General features: G+C 35.3%; 1 protein-coding gene across 3 annotated transcripts in view; it reads left to right on the forward strand.

The window, feature by feature from the left end:
* Positions 1 to 17,973, forward strand: part of NPHP3 (nephrocystin 3) — a 54,385-nt gene extending 36,412 nt beyond the window's left edge. Inside the window, exons 18-27 of one of the 3 annotated variants that reach the window (XR_014076717.1) lie at positions 5,517 to 5,611; positions 6,232 to 6,354; positions 7,938 to 8,127; positions 8,286 to 8,527; positions 9,790 to 9,865; positions 11,083 to 11,210; positions 12,499 to 12,739; positions 14,995 to 15,140; positions 15,730 to 15,845; positions 16,830 to 17,973. Coding sequence is in view for 2 of the 3 variants with exons in the window: in XM_081569831.1 (XP_081425957.1) it covers positions 5,517 to 5,611; positions 6,232 to 6,354; positions 7,938 to 8,127; positions 8,286 to 8,527; positions 9,790 to 9,865; positions 11,083 to 11,210; positions 12,499 to 12,739; positions 15,015 to 15,140; positions 15,730 to 15,845; positions 16,830 to 17,010 (1,518 nt within the window). In the remaining variant the exon portion in view is untranslated. The remainder of the gene's footprint in view (positions 1 to 5,516; positions 5,612 to 6,231; positions 6,355 to 7,937; positions 8,128 to 8,285; positions 8,528 to 9,789; positions 9,866 to 11,082; positions 11,211 to 12,498; positions 12,740 to 14,994; positions 15,141 to 15,729; positions 15,846 to 16,829) is intronic. The other 2 variants (XM_081569831.1, XM_081569832.1) reach the window with 2 other exon arrangements.
* The last annotated feature ends 136 nt before the right edge of the window (positions 17,974 to 18,109 follow it).

Here is an 18,109-nt window from a genome sequence, read left to right on the forward strand (position 1 = left end):
CATCCATGCTGCATTTCAGTTCTTTTATTTATGGCTGAGTAAATATTCCATTGTATATATGTACCATGTATTTTTAATCCATTCTCCTATTGATGGACATTTAGGTTTTTTCCATGTCTTGACTATTGTAAAGAGAACTACCATGAACACAGGAGTGCATGTACCTTTTTGAATTATAGTTTTTTCTGGATATATGCCAAGAGTGGAATTGCCAGATCTTACGATTACTCTATTTTTAGTTTTTTAAGAAACCTCCATGCTGTTTTCCATTGTGGCTGTACCAGCTTACATCCCTACCAGCAGTATAGGAGGGTTCCCTTTTCTCTACACCCTCTCCAACATTTGTTATTTGTAGATTTTAATGATGGCCATTCTGACTGGTGTGAGATGGTACCTCACTGTAGTTTCGATTTACGTTTCTCTAAAAATTAGCAATGATGAATATCTTGTCATATGCCTATCCACCATCTGTATGTCTTCTTTGGAGATATATCTACTTAGGTCTTCTGTCCATTTCTTGATTGGGTTATATGGTTTTTTGTTATTGAGTTGTATGAGCTGTTGGTATATTTTGGAAACTAAACTTCTGTTGGTCACATCATTTGCAAATATATTCTCCTTGTCTTTTTTTATTTGTTTGTTTATGATTTCCTTCGCTGTACAGAAGCTTATAAATTTGATTAAGCCCTGTTGGTTTAGTTTTGCTTTTATTTCTATTGCCTTGGGAGACTGACCTAAGAAAATATTGGTACAATTTATGTCAGAGAATGTTTTGCCTATGTTCTCTTCTATGAGTTTTATGGTGTCATGTCTCATATTTAAGTCTTTAAGTCATTTTGAGTTTGTTTTTGTGTATGGTGAGAGTATGTGTTCTAACTTCACTGATTTACATGCAGCTGTACAGCTTTCCTAACACCACTTGCTGAAGAGACTGTCTTTTCTCCATTGTTTATTCTTGCTTCCTTTGTCGAAAATTGACAGTAGGTGTGTGGGTTTTTCTTGGCTATTTTGTTCCATTGATCCATAGGTCTGTTTTTGTGCCAATATCATGCTGTTTTGATTGCTATAGCTCTGCAATATTGTCTGAAGTCTTGGGGGGTTATGCCTCCTGCTTTGTTCTTTTTCCTAAGGATTGCTTTGGCAATTCTGTGTCTTTTATGGTTCCATATAAATTTTAGGATCATTTGTTCTAGTTCTGTGAAAAATGTCATGGATAATTTGGTAGGGATCACATTAAATCTGTAGTTTGCTTTGGGTAGTATGTCCATTTTAACAATATTAATTCTTCCAATCTAAGAGGATGGGATATCTTCTATTTTTTTGAATCATATTTAGTTTCATTTTTTAATGTTTTATAGCTCTCAGCATATAAGTCTTTCACCTCCTTGGTAAGATTTACTCCTAAGTATTTTATTTTTTGCTATAACTTTAAAAGGAATATTTTTTTACATTCTCTAATATTTCATTATTAGTGTAAAGAAATACAACTGATTTCCTTATGTTAATCTTATATCCTACTATCTTGCTGAATTCATTTATCTGTTCTAGTAGTTTTTTTGTGTGGAATCTTTAAAGTTTTCTATATGCAGTATCATGTCATCTGCATATAATGACAATTTTAACTCTTCCTTACCAGTTTGAATACCTTTTACTTTTCTTTTTGTCTGATTGCTGTGGCTAGGACTTCAAATACTATGTTGAAGAGAAGTGGGGAGAGTGGGCATCTTTGTCTTCTTCCAGATTTTAGTGAGAAGGCTTTCATGTTTTCACCACTGAGTATTATACTGGCTGTGGGCTTATCATAAATAGCTTTTATTATGCTGAGATATGTTCTCTTTGGATCTACTTTGGTAAGAGTTTTTATCATAGATGGATGTTGAATTTTCTCAAATACTTTTTCTGCCTTTATTGAGATGATCATGTGTTGTCTTTTGTTTTGTTGATGTGGTATATCACACTAATTAATTTGTGTGTATTAAATCATCCTTATGACTCTGGGATGAATCCACCTTGGTTGTGGTGTATGATCTTTTTTATGTCGTTGAATTCGGTTTGTTAATATGTTGTTGAGAATTTTTGCAACTATATTCATCAAAGATGGCCTATAATTTTCTTTTTCAGAAGTGTCTGGTGTGGTATCAAGGTGATGGTGGCTTCAGAGGGTTTCTTTGGCAATGTACCTTTCTCTTCAGTCTTTTAGAAGAGTTTAGGAAAGACTGGTATAAGTTCTTCCTTGTATGTTTGGTAGAATTCACTTGTGAAGACATCTGGTCTTGGACTTTTGTTTGTTAAGGAGTTTATAAATTATAGATTTTATTTTACTTCTAGTTGTTGGTCTGTTCAAGTTATTTATTTCTTCTTGATTCAGTTTTGCTGGATTGTATGTTTATAGAAAGTTGTCCATTTCTTCCAAGTTGTTGAATTTGTTGACATATAATTGTTCCTAGTATTCCCTTATGGCCTTCATACCAAAAAATATTAAGTCCACACAGGCTACACAGGGATGCTCCCACATAAAAATGGTCCTCCAAGACCACAGTAGATAACTGTTTCTCCTAAATCCATAAAGTAAGAGAAATATAAGTAAAATGAAGCAGAGGAACCACTCCCAATTAAAAGATCAAGAGAATTCCCCTGAAATAACAAACAATGAGACAGACTTCTTCAGTCTAATAGACACTGAGACAACAAGATAATGAAAATACTGAAGGAATTAAAAAGGACTATTCATAGTAATGTAGGTTACTATAAAAAGAGACTAGAAACTACAAGGAGGAGCCAGGAAAAATTAGAAAATTCACTTGCTGAAATGAAAGATGAGCTAAAGGCAATGAATAGCAGAATAAATAATGCAGAAGAATGAATAAGTGATCTGGAAGATAGAACAATGGAAATCACTCTATCAGAACAGCAGACAGAAAACCAAATGAATAAAAAAAAAAAGCAATATAAGAGACCTATGGGATACTATAAAAGCATGTCAGTCTGTACATAATAGGGATTCCAGAAGGAGAAGAAAGAGAGAAGGGGGATTGAAAATATATTTGAAGAAATTATGCCTGAAAATTTCCCAAACCTAAAGAAAGAAACATATCCAGGTACAGGAGGCACAGAGGGTACCAAACAAGATAAACCCAAACAGACCTATATCAATACATACTATAATAGAAAAGGCAAAAGTTAAACATAAAGAGGGAAAGAGAATAAGGGGGTGATAGAGGATGAGATGGTTGGATGGCATCACTGACTCAATGGACATGAGTTTGAACAAACTCTGGGAAATAGTGAAGGATGGGGAAGCCTGGCATGCTGCAGTTCGTGTGGTCGCAGAGTCAGACATGACTTAGCAACTGAATAACAACAAAATATAAAGAGAAGATACTAAAGGAAGCTAGAGAAAAACAAAGAGTTAATTATAAGGGAATCCCCATAAGGCTATCAGCTGATTTCTCTACAGAAACATTACAGGCCAGAATAGAATGACAAAATATATTCAAAGTCCTAAAACAGAAAAATCTGTAACCTAGGATACTCTGCTCTCCAAGATTATCATTTAGAATTTTTCAGACGAGCAAAAACTAAAAGAAAACAGCAATACTAAACCCATCCTAAAGGAAATATTGAAAGGTCTTATCTAAATAGGAGAGAAGTAAGAATCAATAGGGAAGAGAAAACCACAACTGGAAAGTAAATCATTTAAACAAGCTGATTGTTGTTTAGTCGCAAAGTCATGTCCGAGTCTTTTGCGATCTCATTGACTGTAGCCTGTAAGGCTCCTCTGTCCATGGATTTCCCAGGCAAGAATACTGGAGTGGGTTGCCATTTCCTTCTCCAAGGGATCTTCCCAACCCAGGGATTGAACCTGCATCTCATGCATTGGCAGGCAAATTTACCACTGAACCACCGGGTACACAGATATTTAAAAATTTCTGTGAAAGTGATGATAACCACAACAAACAGCAAAAGGACAAACATTAAGATATAAAAGAGGACATCAAGATCATAAAATGTGGGGGACGAGCATAAGAAAATGTAGATTTTGTTTTCCTAGAATGTGTTTGAGCCATATAACTACCAGTCTAAGGCAAGCAGATATGGGAAGGGGGTTAGCATACATGAAACATAGGGTAACCACAAATCAAAAATATATGATAGATTTACAAAAACCAAAAAGAAGAGAATATAAGCATAATACAGAAGAAAATCATCAAACCCCAGAAGGGAAAAGGAGAAGAAAGGAACAAAGAAGAACTACAAAATCATGGAAAAACATGATTTAAAATAGCAATAAATACATTTCTATTAATAATTACTTTAAATGTCAATGGACTAGATGCTCAACTCAAAAGACACATAGTAGCAGAAAGGATAGAAAAAAAAAGAGTCTAGAATATGCTGCCTACAAGAGACTCATTTTAGGGCAAATGATACACATAGACTGAAAGTGAGAGGATGGAAAAAACCATTTCAATCAAATGGAAATGACAAGAAAGCAGGGGTTACAATACTCATATCAGACAAAATAGACTTTAAATCAAAGGCTATAAAGAGAGATAAAGAAGGATACTATATAATGATAAAAGGATCAATACAAGGAGATGATATTACACTCATCAACATATATTCAGTCAGTATAGGAGCAACTAAATACATAAAACAAATACTAACAGACATAAAGGGATAAATTGATAGGAATACAATAATAGTAGGAGACTTGAACACTTGACTCACATCAATGGACAGATCTTTGAGACAGAAAATCAGTAAAACAACAGACAGCCAAAATGATACAATATAACAGTTAGACTTAGTTGACATTTTCAAGACATTACATCAAAAATAGTAGAATACACATTCTGTTAGAGTGCACATGGAACATTCTCTAGGATTGAGCACATGTGTGTGTATGTGTTCAGTCCTGTCCAATTCTTTACAACCCCCGGACTGTAGCCCAACAGACCCCTCTGTCCATGGAATTTTCCAAGCAAGAATACAGGAATGAGTATCCCCTTCTCCAGGGTATCTTCCCTTGAACTCACATCTCTTAAGTCTCTTGCATTAGCAGGTGGGTTCTTTACCACTAATGCCACCTGAGAAGCCCTTCAATGCCATGGTTAATTTATATATGTAAACAAATGTAAATAAAGTCTTTCATTTGAGTATGCTGTGTTATATGTAGGTGTGGAATATTTTTCATTTCACAAGCTTATCTTTCTCCTTTGTAGTATTAATATATCACTTAAATATAGTTTGCTGTTTTTAGTACTTTTGCAGTCCACATTTCAGATTTTTAATATATTCACTAAAAGTTTGAATTGTATTATATTTTGAGTCCTAAAAGGAATTCTCATGTCAGTTGTCACATAAATATATACTGAATTTTTAAATATTCTAATGTTATTTCTATTATACAACTATAAATTGAAATAATTATAAATTTCATTCTAAAAATTCATTGTTAGATGTACAGTGGCTTATAGAAAATAGACTGTAATATTTTTTCTTTTTCTCCATAGGCTTGGGAGACAGTGAGACTAGAATACATGGAAGGCCCCACCATTATTGCTTCATATAGACAAAAGCTAACCAACTATTTTACCATGCAGCTAAGGTATTACAAACATCCATTTTGTTGTTCTTTGCTTCTGCAACACATTGTACCTCTGTGTCCTTATTTTTTTCTTTCTTAGAATAACTTAATGTATAAAAATTTACTTATTATTTTAAAGGTTAAGTCCTCTCCTGTTAATACCAAAAGAACAAAATATAATTATGCACATCAGTCTTAATATTATGCTGAAGATTTAAGTGAAATCAATGCAGGACCATTTTATTATTTTTATTTTATTCTAGTTAAATAGTTAAGTAGTTTAAAAATATGTGTGTCTGTAAATACCTGGGTGTGTACAGTTGTGTCCATTGATGGGTTTTTTTTTGATAATTCAATTTGTGTCCATTGATGGTTTTTTTAATAGTTCAAAGCCTACTCTATAGGTATAGGAAAATACCTATAGAGTTTGATCAATGGTCCTGAATATCACTTTATTTCCATAGTTAGGTTCATAAAGTTTCTGATTTTTACCTAATTTTCTCAGTATTAGATTATTCATAGAGTCAGGGATAGGCTATATATCAAATATATATCTCCTCCTTTAACATTTGCCAGTAGTCTTTTGAAGCAATCTCATTGTGGGACAGTACTATTGAATGTTGTCCCTTCTCTTCTAATAGTCAGGACCGAGTGACTTGGAGGAGTGCAGATGAACTGCCTTGGCTTTTCCAGCAGCAGGGAAGTAAACAGAAGCTGCACGATTGTCTTCTTAACCTCTTTGTGTCTCAAAACCTCTATAAAAGGTAAAAAACTTATTTGTAGGACATCTTTCCCCAGAAAAACAGATTCAAACAATTGTTCAGTGTAACAGGGGAAAATGGCATTCTTCATTTAAAAATTAGTCCACTTTCAGTGGTAACCGAAATATAAAACAATGTGGGAGAAATTTTAATACAGTTTGCAAATTGCGAAGTCTACTTTTTCCAAGAGGTAAACAAAAAAGATGCCGTGCTGCGCTTAGTCACTCAGTCATGTCTGACTCTTTGCAACCTCATGGACTGTAGCCCACCAGGCTCCTCTGTCCATGGGGATTCCCAGGCAAGAATACTGAAGTGGGTTGCCATGCCTTCCTCCAGGGGATCTTCCCAACCCAGGGATTGAACCAAAGTCTCCCACATTGCAGGTAGATTCTTTACCGTCTGTGCCACCAGGGAAGCTCAAACAAAAAAGATATTGTTTTTATAAAAGCAGAGCTGGAATGCTCTTGAGATAGCTTTGTATCTTAATCTTTCACTGAAGCAGGTTTAAATCCAGACCACCCAGAGAGGTGGTTCATGATGTCTACCTCTTAGGGCATCCAAGTATTTTAAAGTATAGCCTTCAAACCAGACTTTCGGCTCTTCGTAGGATCGGACTCATGTCAGAATTTAAAGAAAGGATTACCCTTTTTTTATAATAATCTTTTTAAAGTTTTTATTCTATCTTTTTGGCTGTACCATGTGGCATGTAGGATCTTATTTCTCTTACCAGAGGTCAAACCCACACTCCGTGCAGTGGAAGTGCCAAGTCTTAACCACAGGCCCACCGGGGAAATCCTTCATATCTCATTGTTATCTCCTGGTGTGTCTGAATTTGCTTCCTGCAGAATCACCTTTTTATCAGCCAACCTTCTGACCTCTAAGCCCCACCTCTGTCTCACCTAGAAATTTAGACCGTTCTCATAACTTAGCTGCATAATTTGTTTTGTTCCTTGATGACCTCTCTCAAATTTCTTTGTTGCAGCTCATAAATTATTTCTGATCTCCATCCAGTTTTTCATGATTTGTTTGAAATGACATTCATCCTTTAGTTTAACAGCTCTCCATCCTACTTAATACCATCTACAGATGAATAAGCTTACTTTTATCATTCCATTCCTTGATGAAAATACAAAGCAGGTATTCTGACAGCTTGCCTGTGCTTTGTTTCTTCTGTTCTTATTTCCATCATTTAAAATAATTTTGGGGTGAACTCAGCAGTTGACTGCATATCGTAAAAAGTCTAAACAGGATTCTGATAGGGCTCCATTGGTGAATAACCATAATGGCATTAATGGTAACAGCCAACACTATGGAGTACTTGCCACGTGCCATAATCTCCTTAGAGCAACACTTGAGGCAGGTGATGTCAGTGTGCTCCTTCTGCAGTCAAGAATAATGAGGTAAGAGAGAACACAGCTAGAGTGCTGTGGACTCAGATGGCAGGCCCAGGTTACACCTTTACCTCACTATACTGGACTGGCCTCCTAATACACTGTCAGCAGCTTGATATGAATTTGTGGCATCTTCACTCAGTAGTGGGGTTTAACGTTTCTTTTTCATTATATTACTGTTATTTGTTGAAACAGAGGACATTTTGCTGAGTTGCTGAGTTATTGGCAGTTTGTTGGCAAAGACAAAAGCGCAATGGCAGCAGAATACTTTGATTCACTGAAGCAGTATGAGAAAAACTGTGAAGGCGAAGAGAGCATGGTTTGCTTAGCTGACCTTTATGAAACTCTGGGGCGATTTCTCAAGGATCTAGGCCTTCTCAGTCAGGTAACTTCAGCAGGGAGTTAGAGACTGTGTGGGTTTTCATGTTTACTCTTTTCTCCTTCCTAGGAATTGATGTAGCTTTCATTTGTTGTGCTAATCAGATGGCAAATCTTATAGGATTTCACTCACATTAATTGGTCTTTAACCTTTTTCTTACCCAGGCTGTTGTGCCTTTGCAGAGGTCTCTGGAAATTCGAGAAACAGCTTTAGATCCAGATCACCCACAAGTAGCTCAGTCTCTCCACCAGCTCGCAAGTGTGTATGTGCAATGGAAGAAGTTTGGCAATGCAGAACAACTGTATAAACAGGCATTGGAAATCTCAGAAAATGCCTATGGTTCAGACCATCCACATATTGCTCGCGAACTTGAGGCACTTGCAACTTTGTACCAGAAACAAGATAAGTAAGATTTCAATTAGTAATTCTCTGGTTTTTTGACAGGGAATTACAGTTCTTAATGACTTATGTGGGAGACATTGTTTTGTGGCTGTGTACTTTTCTTTATCCTGTACTTTCCTTATCCTACGTTCTTTTGAATGCACCATATTCAAATATTATTCTTGGTCTGGGTCTTCATGGGGGTAAACGGAAAATTAGAACTGCAAGGTTCATCTCTGTTTCAAGATGAGTGGAGGACAGAGCATGGACTTTGGAGTCATATAGCTGGATGTGAAAATGAGCTCCTTTGCTGACTGGCTTTGTAATATTGAGTACTACTAAACAGGGGGCAGCAAACCATCACCCATATGCCAAGTCCAGAAGGTCCCCTGTTTTGGATCTAAGGTTGTAGTGGAACACAGCCATAGTTTTTTTCATTTACATATTGTCTGTGGCTGCTTTCATGCTTCAACAGTAGCTTTTTATTTTTTTTTTTTTTTTAATAGTAGCTTTTTAGTTTCAACAGAGATCACATAACCCACAAAGGCAAAAATATTTACTATCTAGCAGTTTACAGAAGTTTGATCCCTAGTATAATATGTCCTCTGAAAGGTATCTCTTCTCCATCTGAAATCATTTCGTTTGCTCAATCATAAGTGACACATATTGGAATTTTTTCTTTTAACTTCTAAAAATATTGTTTCACACAGATTTTGTGTGAATTTCACATTTCTATGTGACCAAAAATTAGCTGATATAGCAAACTAAAGTTTTGAATTTTCATTTAATTAGATTGCCTTTTAGCGATTGCCTTTTAAACTCAAAATGAGTTTAATCAGCTGAAAAATAGTTAAATGTCAGCTAGTTGGAAGACTTGTTCTTTTAGTTGCTAAGTCATGTCTGAGTCTTTTGTGACCCCATGGACTGTATCTCACCGGGCTCCTCCGTGCATTAGATTTCCCAGACAAGAATACTGGAGTGAGTTGCCATTTCCTTCTCCAGGGATCCATTTTTCTTCTCCTGACTCAGGGATTAAACCTGCATCTCATGCATAGGCAGGCAGATTCTTTATCACTGAGTCCCACGGAAGCCCACTTGGAGGACTAGATTTGTTAGATCTTGTTTTGTGAAAGTTTCTAAGATTTTTCATTCCATATGACTATCACGTCTAGAAATAATGTTGTATTTAATTAGCAAAAAAAAGCTTTACATTGGTGCTTTCATTTCACTGAAGTATGACACTTTGGATATGCTGCTTTCCTTTGACTTACTTTTTTTTTTTTTAAGATACGAACAAGCTGAACATTTTAGGAAAAAATCGTTTAAAATTCGTCAAAAAGCTGCAAGGAGAAAAGGCAACTTGGTAATGAGAGATTTCTTTTGTGTGTGTTTTGAACAAAAAGGAAAAGAACATCTCCGTATCATAATATAGATGCATAAACTTCATATATTTAAGAACGTTTGATTTTAAATTGATTTCTAGGGAAGTACTGATTAATATTGTCTGATTTAAAATACATGTTTAAATATTAGTATCACTGAGAAGTACAAATTAGTATATGTTTAAAAAGTGGAACTATGTATTTCGGTAATCATTTTACACTATATACATATATCATATCATCATGTTGTACACTTTAAATTTACACAGTGTTATACATCAATTATATCTCAATAAAGCTGGGGAAATTTTTTTTTTTAATTTTTAAAAAGTAGAACTATATAATTCAAAGATTAGAGTTTAGTGTCAAGCAATTATACTCCAATAAAAATTCATAAAAACAATAAAGGTTAGATTTTATAAGATGGACTTAAAAGCTGTTTCAATTTTTTAGAGGACTGGAAAGGAGAATAAAAGACATTTAGTAAACATTTAATGTTACATTCAAATGCCAAGAAATTATTATCCTTAAGTGCAAAAACTTTTTCATTTTTCTAAGCTGCTGATAAAATAAATATAGCATATTTGTTATTATATTCAGTTTTTTAATTAAAATGTATTTGACATCAAACATTGTGTAAATATAAGATGTACAACATATTTATTTGATGCATTTATATATTGTAATATGATTACACCATAATGTCACATCACAAAATTATTTCTTTTTTGTGGTTGGAATAATTAAGATCTAGTCTCTTAGCAAGTTTGAAGGTTATAATACAGTATTGTTGCCATTATTCCCTATGCTAAACATTTGATTTCCAGGACTTGTCTACTAGTTGCAAGTGCTATGTGCAATTTTAAGTACCTGGTATTAAATGTTTAGTAATGGGGTTAATAAATATATGCCCATTAATTCTGTTTCCTAATCTTTTTGATGCATTCTGTTCATTTTGCTAAAATATCTCATAGTCATTTTCACAGAATAGTTTTCAATGAATTTAAGAATGTGATGTCACTGGGAAGTATGTATATTTTTTAATAATCATTAAATTAATTCAGTATACATAAAGTAATTGTAATCTACTTTAAAGGAAGCAAGAGGAGAAAGGATTTTTTCAGAACCCTAGTATATTGCTTCAGAATCAGAGATTGCACTTACTTGATGATTGTTGTGAATTTCTGTGTTTCTCCAGTATGGATTTTCCCTTTTACGTAGACGGGCCCTACAATTAGAAGAGCTCACGTTAGGTAAAGATACACCTGACAATGCTCGGACCCTCAATGAACTGGGTGTGCTCTACTATCTTCAGAACAACCTGGAGTGAGTACCATACTGTTAATATTGAAAACAGGTATTCATTTCATCTCTTAGATGCAAAGCTCTTTTACATTTCTATCAAGCCAAGCTAGAAAAAATTGACAGAAACCATGCAAAATTTCATGTATGATATGTTATGAACATGGCCACATTTAACAAAGACCATGACAATTTCTCCACTGTTTCCTTTCACACTGTTTCTTTAGTAACTAAAAAGATATTCTGTAGTTTCCTTAGTATTCTATATGTTTATAACAAGTTTGTGTAGATATTGTACAAAAGATCTCACGTAAGAACAAACTTGGGACTGAGGGAAAATAAAGAAAAGAATGTAGATGGCTGCTAATTTTATTCACTTTATTTGGGCATACACTCAAAAAGACTCTTTTATGAAAAATGGGTGTTTTTGGACTTCTTTGTATGTCGGCAAAATACAATAGACTCGACATTTTGGATATCAGAAAAATACAAATATTTAGCCCACTTCACAAAGGAGCAAGATCTACTGTTTGTTGTGGTGCTCAGGCTTCTCATAGTGGTGGCTTCTCTTGTTGCAGAGCATGGGCTCTAGGGCACATGGGCTTCAGTAGTTGTAGCATACAGGCTCAGTAGTTGCAGCTCCCAGGCTCTACATTATGGGCTCAGTAGTTTTGGCCCATGGGCATATGTAATATTCCCAGACCAGGAACTGGACACGTGTCCCCTGTACTGGCTGGCATATTCTTATCCACTGCACTATCAGGGAAGTCCCACAGAGGGTTCTTTAATTAAAAATTATTTAGTACTAGGGAGCTCCCTTGCGGCCTGGTGGTTAGGATTTAGCTGTTTCACTGTGGAGGCCTGGGTTCTACCCCTGGTCAGGGAACCATCTTGCGTGGCACAATGCAGCCAAAACACCAAAAAAAAACCCCCCAAAACCAACCAGAGTTAGTACTAACTCCAAAGGGAGGGAGAAGGAAAGAATACCAAAATCTTTTCAGCTTGGCTTAGTAATTTTTAAGATATAAAAAGTTTGTTTTGGAAACTATTTATGAGTTTGTCTTTTAGAAGTGAAGTGGAGAATTGAGACAATCATCCAGATACTTTAGCTACTCACACTACCAGGAAGGCATATTTAATTTTTGGAAAAGGGCAGAAAGAGATGAGGGGTGGGAAAGAGGATTTTGAGCTGAATCCTTCATTCTAACTATCTTGGATTTAAGAATAAAAGTAGTTCAGTTCCCTTCCTAACTAGGACTAGGGTTCTGACTTCTAGAGAATAGTTTAAACCATCTGGGTCTTTTGTTCATAGAACAGCTGACCAGTTTCTGAAGCGTTCCTTGGAGATGAGGGAGAGAGTTCTAGGACCAGATCACCCTGACTGTGCCCAGTCTTTGAATAATCTGGCGGCTCTATGCAATGAAAAGAAACAGTATGACAAAGCAGAAGAACTTTATGAAAGAGCCTTAGACATTCGTAGACGAGCATTAGCTCCTGATCATCCTTCTTTGGCTTATACGGTAAAGCATCTTGCGATCTTATACAAGAAAATGGTAAGTAATCCAGAGCATACCTACATGTGTTTTATAATATACCAGTTAAGCTATAATTGCTGTAAGCAAAATAATTTATCTTCTGATGGATAGATTATTTTCTGTGAGCTAAATCATTTTCACAATGATTTAATTATTTCAGTTCAGTTCAGTTCAGTCGCTCAGTCATGTCCGACTCTTTGTGACCCCATGAACTGAAGCACGCCAGGCCTCCCTGTCCATCACCAACTCCCGGAGTCTACCCAAACCCATGTCCATCGAGTCAGTGATGCCATCCAACCATCTCATCCTCTGTCGTCCCCTTCTCCTCCTGCCCCCAAACCTACCCAGCATTAGGGTCTTTTCCAATGAGTCAACTCTTCGCATGAGGTGGCCAAAGACTTGGAGTTTCAGCTTCAACATCAGCCCTTCCAATGAACACCCAGGACTGATCTCCTTTAGGATGGATTCACTGGATCTCCTTGCAGTCCAAGGGACTCTCAAGAGTCTTCTCCAACACCACAGTTCAAAAGCATCAATTCTGCGGCGCTCAGCTTTCTTCACCGTCCAACTCTCACATCCACACATGACCACTGGAAAAACCATAGCCTTAACTAGACGGACTTTTGTTGGCAAAGTAATGTCTCTGCTTTTAAATATGCTATCTAGGTTGGCCATAACCTTCCTTCCAAGGAGTAAGCGTCTTTTAATTTCATGGCTGCAATCACCATCAGCAGTGATTTTGGAGCCCCCAAAAATAAAGTCTGACGCTGTTTCCACTGTTTCCCCATCTATTTCCCATGACGTGATGGGACCAGATGCCATGATCTTAGTTTTCTGAACGTTGAACTTCAAGCCAACTTTTTCACTCTCCTCTTTCACTTTCATCAAGAGGCTCTTTAGTTCTTCACTTTCTGCCATAAGGGTGGTGTCATCTGCATATCTGAGGTTATTGATATTTCTCCCGGCAATCTTGATTCCAGCTTGTATTTCTTCCAGCCCAGCGTTTCTCATGATGTACTCTGCATATAAATTAAATAAGCAGGGTGACAATATACAGCCTTGACGAACTCCTTTTCCTATTTGGAACCAGTCTGTTCCATGTCCAGTTCTAACTGTTGCTTCCTGACCTGCATACAGGTTTCTCAAGAGACAGGTCAGATGGTCTGGTATTCCCATCTCTTTCAGAATTTTCCACAGTTTATTGTGATCCACACAGTCAAAGGCTTTGGCATAGTCAGTAAAGCAGAAATAGATGTTTTTCTGGAACTCTCTTGCTTTTTTGATGATCCAGCGGATATTGGCAATTTGATCTCTGGTTCCTCTGCCTTTTCTAAAACCAGCTTGAACATCTGGAAGTTCATGGTTCACGTATTGCTGAAGTCTGGCTTGGAGAATTTTGAGCATTACTTTACTAGCATGTGAGATTAATTATTTCAGACTTAATTAAATTAACGTACTAGTTTAGTTTTTGAAAATACATTCTAAATACAAATGCATTTGTCAGCACTCTAACTAGGACTTATTCTTCTTTTACATTTCAGAAGTTCTAAAACTCAACCAGTATTAAGTTTGCTGTGTTAGGCTACCACAGACATAACAAATCACCCAATTGTCAGGACTGAAGAAGTCTCCATAGCTAATGAAATGACCATTTTAATTTCACTTTTCTTTTCTTTGCTTGCAATTAAATGTAACCATTCTTTACCATAGAGTTCTTGCCTAAGTAATATTTGGAGTCTTTATAGCTATCTTTAAAACAAATGAAAATCAGGAAGAAAAACTGCTTTCATTTAGTGCAGTTACAGAGTTGTATAGACTTTGTGGGACTGTTGCTAACCCTCCTAGTACTGAAGTTGATGTTTTAGTATAAAGGATCCATTGTTGCTATTTCTACCTAAATTTCAAGTAAAAAAGAAATAATCAGAAAAATCTGGAAAGGATTTGGTGGAAAATGAGTTTTAAAATAAAAACTTTTATGCTATCTCTAAATTATGTATAGTAGCAAACATACTTTAACTGGCATGTGTTTACGTCACCAGAAAGTTACAATGGGTGATCCTCAAGAACTTTCTGAGTTATCAGAGAAAATGTTCTTATATTCTATATGGCTTTACTTACATATTTTATTAATTTCAGATATCCATAAACTTATCCATTAAACTGGGAGGAAATATTTCTGAACTTTTTTCCTCAAAATTACTTTTTACCATAAAACTGTATTTATGGAACAAGTTCTGATCATAAAGTATTTATTGCTTTAATATTTTTGTTAGATTTCACTTTTGTATTTTAGGGGAAACTTGACAAAGCTGTACCTTTGTATGAGCTGGCTGTTGAAATCCGGCAGAAATCCTTTGGCCCGAAGCACCCAAGTGTAGCTACTGCCTTGGTGAACTTAGCTGTTCTTTATAGCCAAATGGTAAGTTCCCATAATGTAACACTTTATAAATGAATAGTTTTAACATATGAAATATAGGTAAACGTGTATTAGATATAGGTAAACATATATTAGATATGCCACAGTAAAAATAATTAAAGGACATTTAACGTTATCTACTAATGTTCCCTTTAATACTTGAGAAATTATTAAAATTACAATTGTAAGACAATCCCTTCTTAGTGTGAAATACTGTTTAGTTCATTGCATAGGCTTATTTATTTCTGGAGACTCCCTACATCTCTTTATCTAATATTGTTCCTAAGATGTATCATTTGCTTGGGATGAGTAAGAGATATGGTACCCTGGGGTACCACAACGAAGTCTGTGCTCATATAATTGGATTAATGTCAGTTGTTACCAAGCCAGGTCTAAAACTTAAGTTTCTGAATTTTATTATACTACTTCTCCAACTATGATTACTCCTAAATTAATCAGTCCATCTACATCTTGTAGGAGGGTATTAACTCTTAAAGTGCTTAGCCAAGTAGGTCAGCTCAGTCTAGAATACCTTAAAAGTAATTTCAGAAACCCAATGTGTTCAAATGAGCATTGTTTCTTTTTTAATAAGAAAAAACACAGTGAGGCCTTGCCATTATATGAACAAGCATTAAAGATTTATGAGGACAGCCTGGGTCGGATGCATCCTCGAGTTGGAGAAACACTAAAAAATTTAGCTGTGCTTAGGTAAGAATTTTTCACTTTCCTCATATAGACAAAATCCCTTTTAGGACATCTTTGTGTCATCATAGAACCCCACAAAATATTTATTGCTGATATACTTTTTATTGGAACACAGGGATTATTTTTGGCTGATTAGTTCAAGACATTGAAATAATATCCAGAAGTGAAATTGAAGGTGGCACAACCTATTTTGTAGAGGAGAGTATCATGGCAAATAAGAGGATGGATTACATTTGCAGCTAACTGGCTCTGGGGGTAATCTGAGCAATTTGCTATCCTCAAAGTGGATTTACCATGTTGACGTTTGCATTATATTTACCTCAGGATGCTAACTTCCTTTAGCAGTTTCACTATACCCATTACAATGTAGTCTTAATGGTGCCCCTATAAGACACTTGGCAGCAGACAAAAAGGAGAATTTGGGTATTCTGTTTTATTGGTCGGCCTGAAAATGGACTTTTCTTGCAGAGTAAAACTTACAAACTGAAGTTAAAATATAAAGTAAGATCATTTCTTAGGCAAAGCACAAAACCTAGAAATGATCCACAGACTCTCTCCAGGTAACGGTCAGGCTGCCTCTCGCATGTCACTGTGGGAACACTCACCATTTCACAACGCACAGAAAACCTGGCTGTAGGGTCTTACACAAGGTGAGGTGAGAGCACAATGTTTACTAAGTCTCCACACTTTTGGGTAGATTTCGGGTGGGTTTCTTTTTCAATTATTTATATTTTGTCATATGGTTAAATGACTAGCAATTGGCTGAAATAATCTTGGAAATTCTGTGATAGTTTGCATTTTAGAAAATTCGGAAACCACTCAACAAATATAACTTTTTCTATATATTAAAAACTAATAATAAAAACCTCTAGTCTTTCAATCTTCAGCTTGGAAAAAAGAGCACAACTTGTTTTTCTATATCCTATAAGATCATTTAGAATTGTTAAAAGGGTATATTCTCATTTTGAGAATTTTTTTCTCCCAAAGCTATGAAGAAGGGGATTTTGAAAAAGCTGCTGAACTATACAAAAGGGCAATGGAAATAAAAGAAGCAGAAACGTCACTTTTGGGCGGAAAAGCTCCTTCCCAACACTCATCAAGTGGAGATACATTTAGCTTAAAAACAACGCATTCTCCTAATCTTTTCCTTCATCAAGGACAAAGGTGATAGCAGCAACTACAATTCATTGGAAATGCACCTTATGATAACATAATTGAACATTTGGAACTTTAGAATTTAAAATTTATAAAAACTGTTAAGAAAATTTAATTTTACTTTGTGTGATTTAACATTACTTGTATGGTATTGGACTACATTGAAGTTTGAGTCATGATTATTTCAATTTTAGTTGTTTGAAATAATTTGCTTTCCTATTGTGTGGGAACCAATATAGACACCTTGGAATCCTAAGATGACATGATGAGTTGATCATGGAGAGTAGACTGGTCTCTGTTCTATAAGAGCAGTTATAACTCTTTATTAGCAGTTAAGACAAGGAGTTCAAGAATTCCATAATTCTTATCTCTCAAAATCTACTTTAGCCTCACCTTTCCTCATCTTGCTATTCAGTAGCAGTCTGGCCCAGTTGTCTACCTCAAAGAAAAGTTTTGGAATAAAGGGATAATGTTTATGGAACATATGAATTGTCTTCTGTAAAGTGATCTAGTATTAGGAATCTCTGTCTGCTACATTTCTTTTATTCTACCTTTTCCTTGAGCAGATATGGCTAAGCCCACTGTTTTCCATGCTTTCTACATTGTATATTGTTTTTACTGTGTAGAATGTACCTGCACAATCTGAAGTCAATATTGCAGTAACAAATCAAGCTCTTTGGCATTCTTTTTTAACTTTTCCCAAAATATGGACACGACCTTCTTCCTTAAATGGCCTAAATCTACCTCTTCATTTATCTCGAACTCAAATTAGTTAGCCATTTTATACTGGAAATTAAGTATTTTTATAGATTTTATAAATATTGCCAATCTGGGGTATTGTTTCATGCCATCTATGTATTTATATATAATAAAATTTTCAATTTTAATACTTGTAGAATTCTAGCATGTATTAATTGTAAAGGTGAAAGATGTGATAACCATATTTCACTATTTTAAAATAAAGGTGAAATTTCAAGTTCTTTTTTCCACTCCAGTTTATACAAAAGGATTATATTTACATAATTAAGAAAAATGTTGAACACTACTAAAAAAAAGAATTAGCACTGTAGTTTGCTAATTCACTGAGTAGTTTGCTCAACTTGAGCTTCCGT

The sequence above is a fragment of the Giraffa tippelskirchi genome, chromosome 2 (assembly GCF_054371585.1).
Source record: "Giraffa tippelskirchi isolate mGirTip1 chromosome 2, T2T-mGirTip1v1.2.pri, whole genome shotgun sequence".
Taxonomy (NCBI): Eukaryota; Metazoa; Chordata; class Mammalia; order Artiodactyla; family Giraffidae; genus Giraffa; species Giraffa tippelskirchi.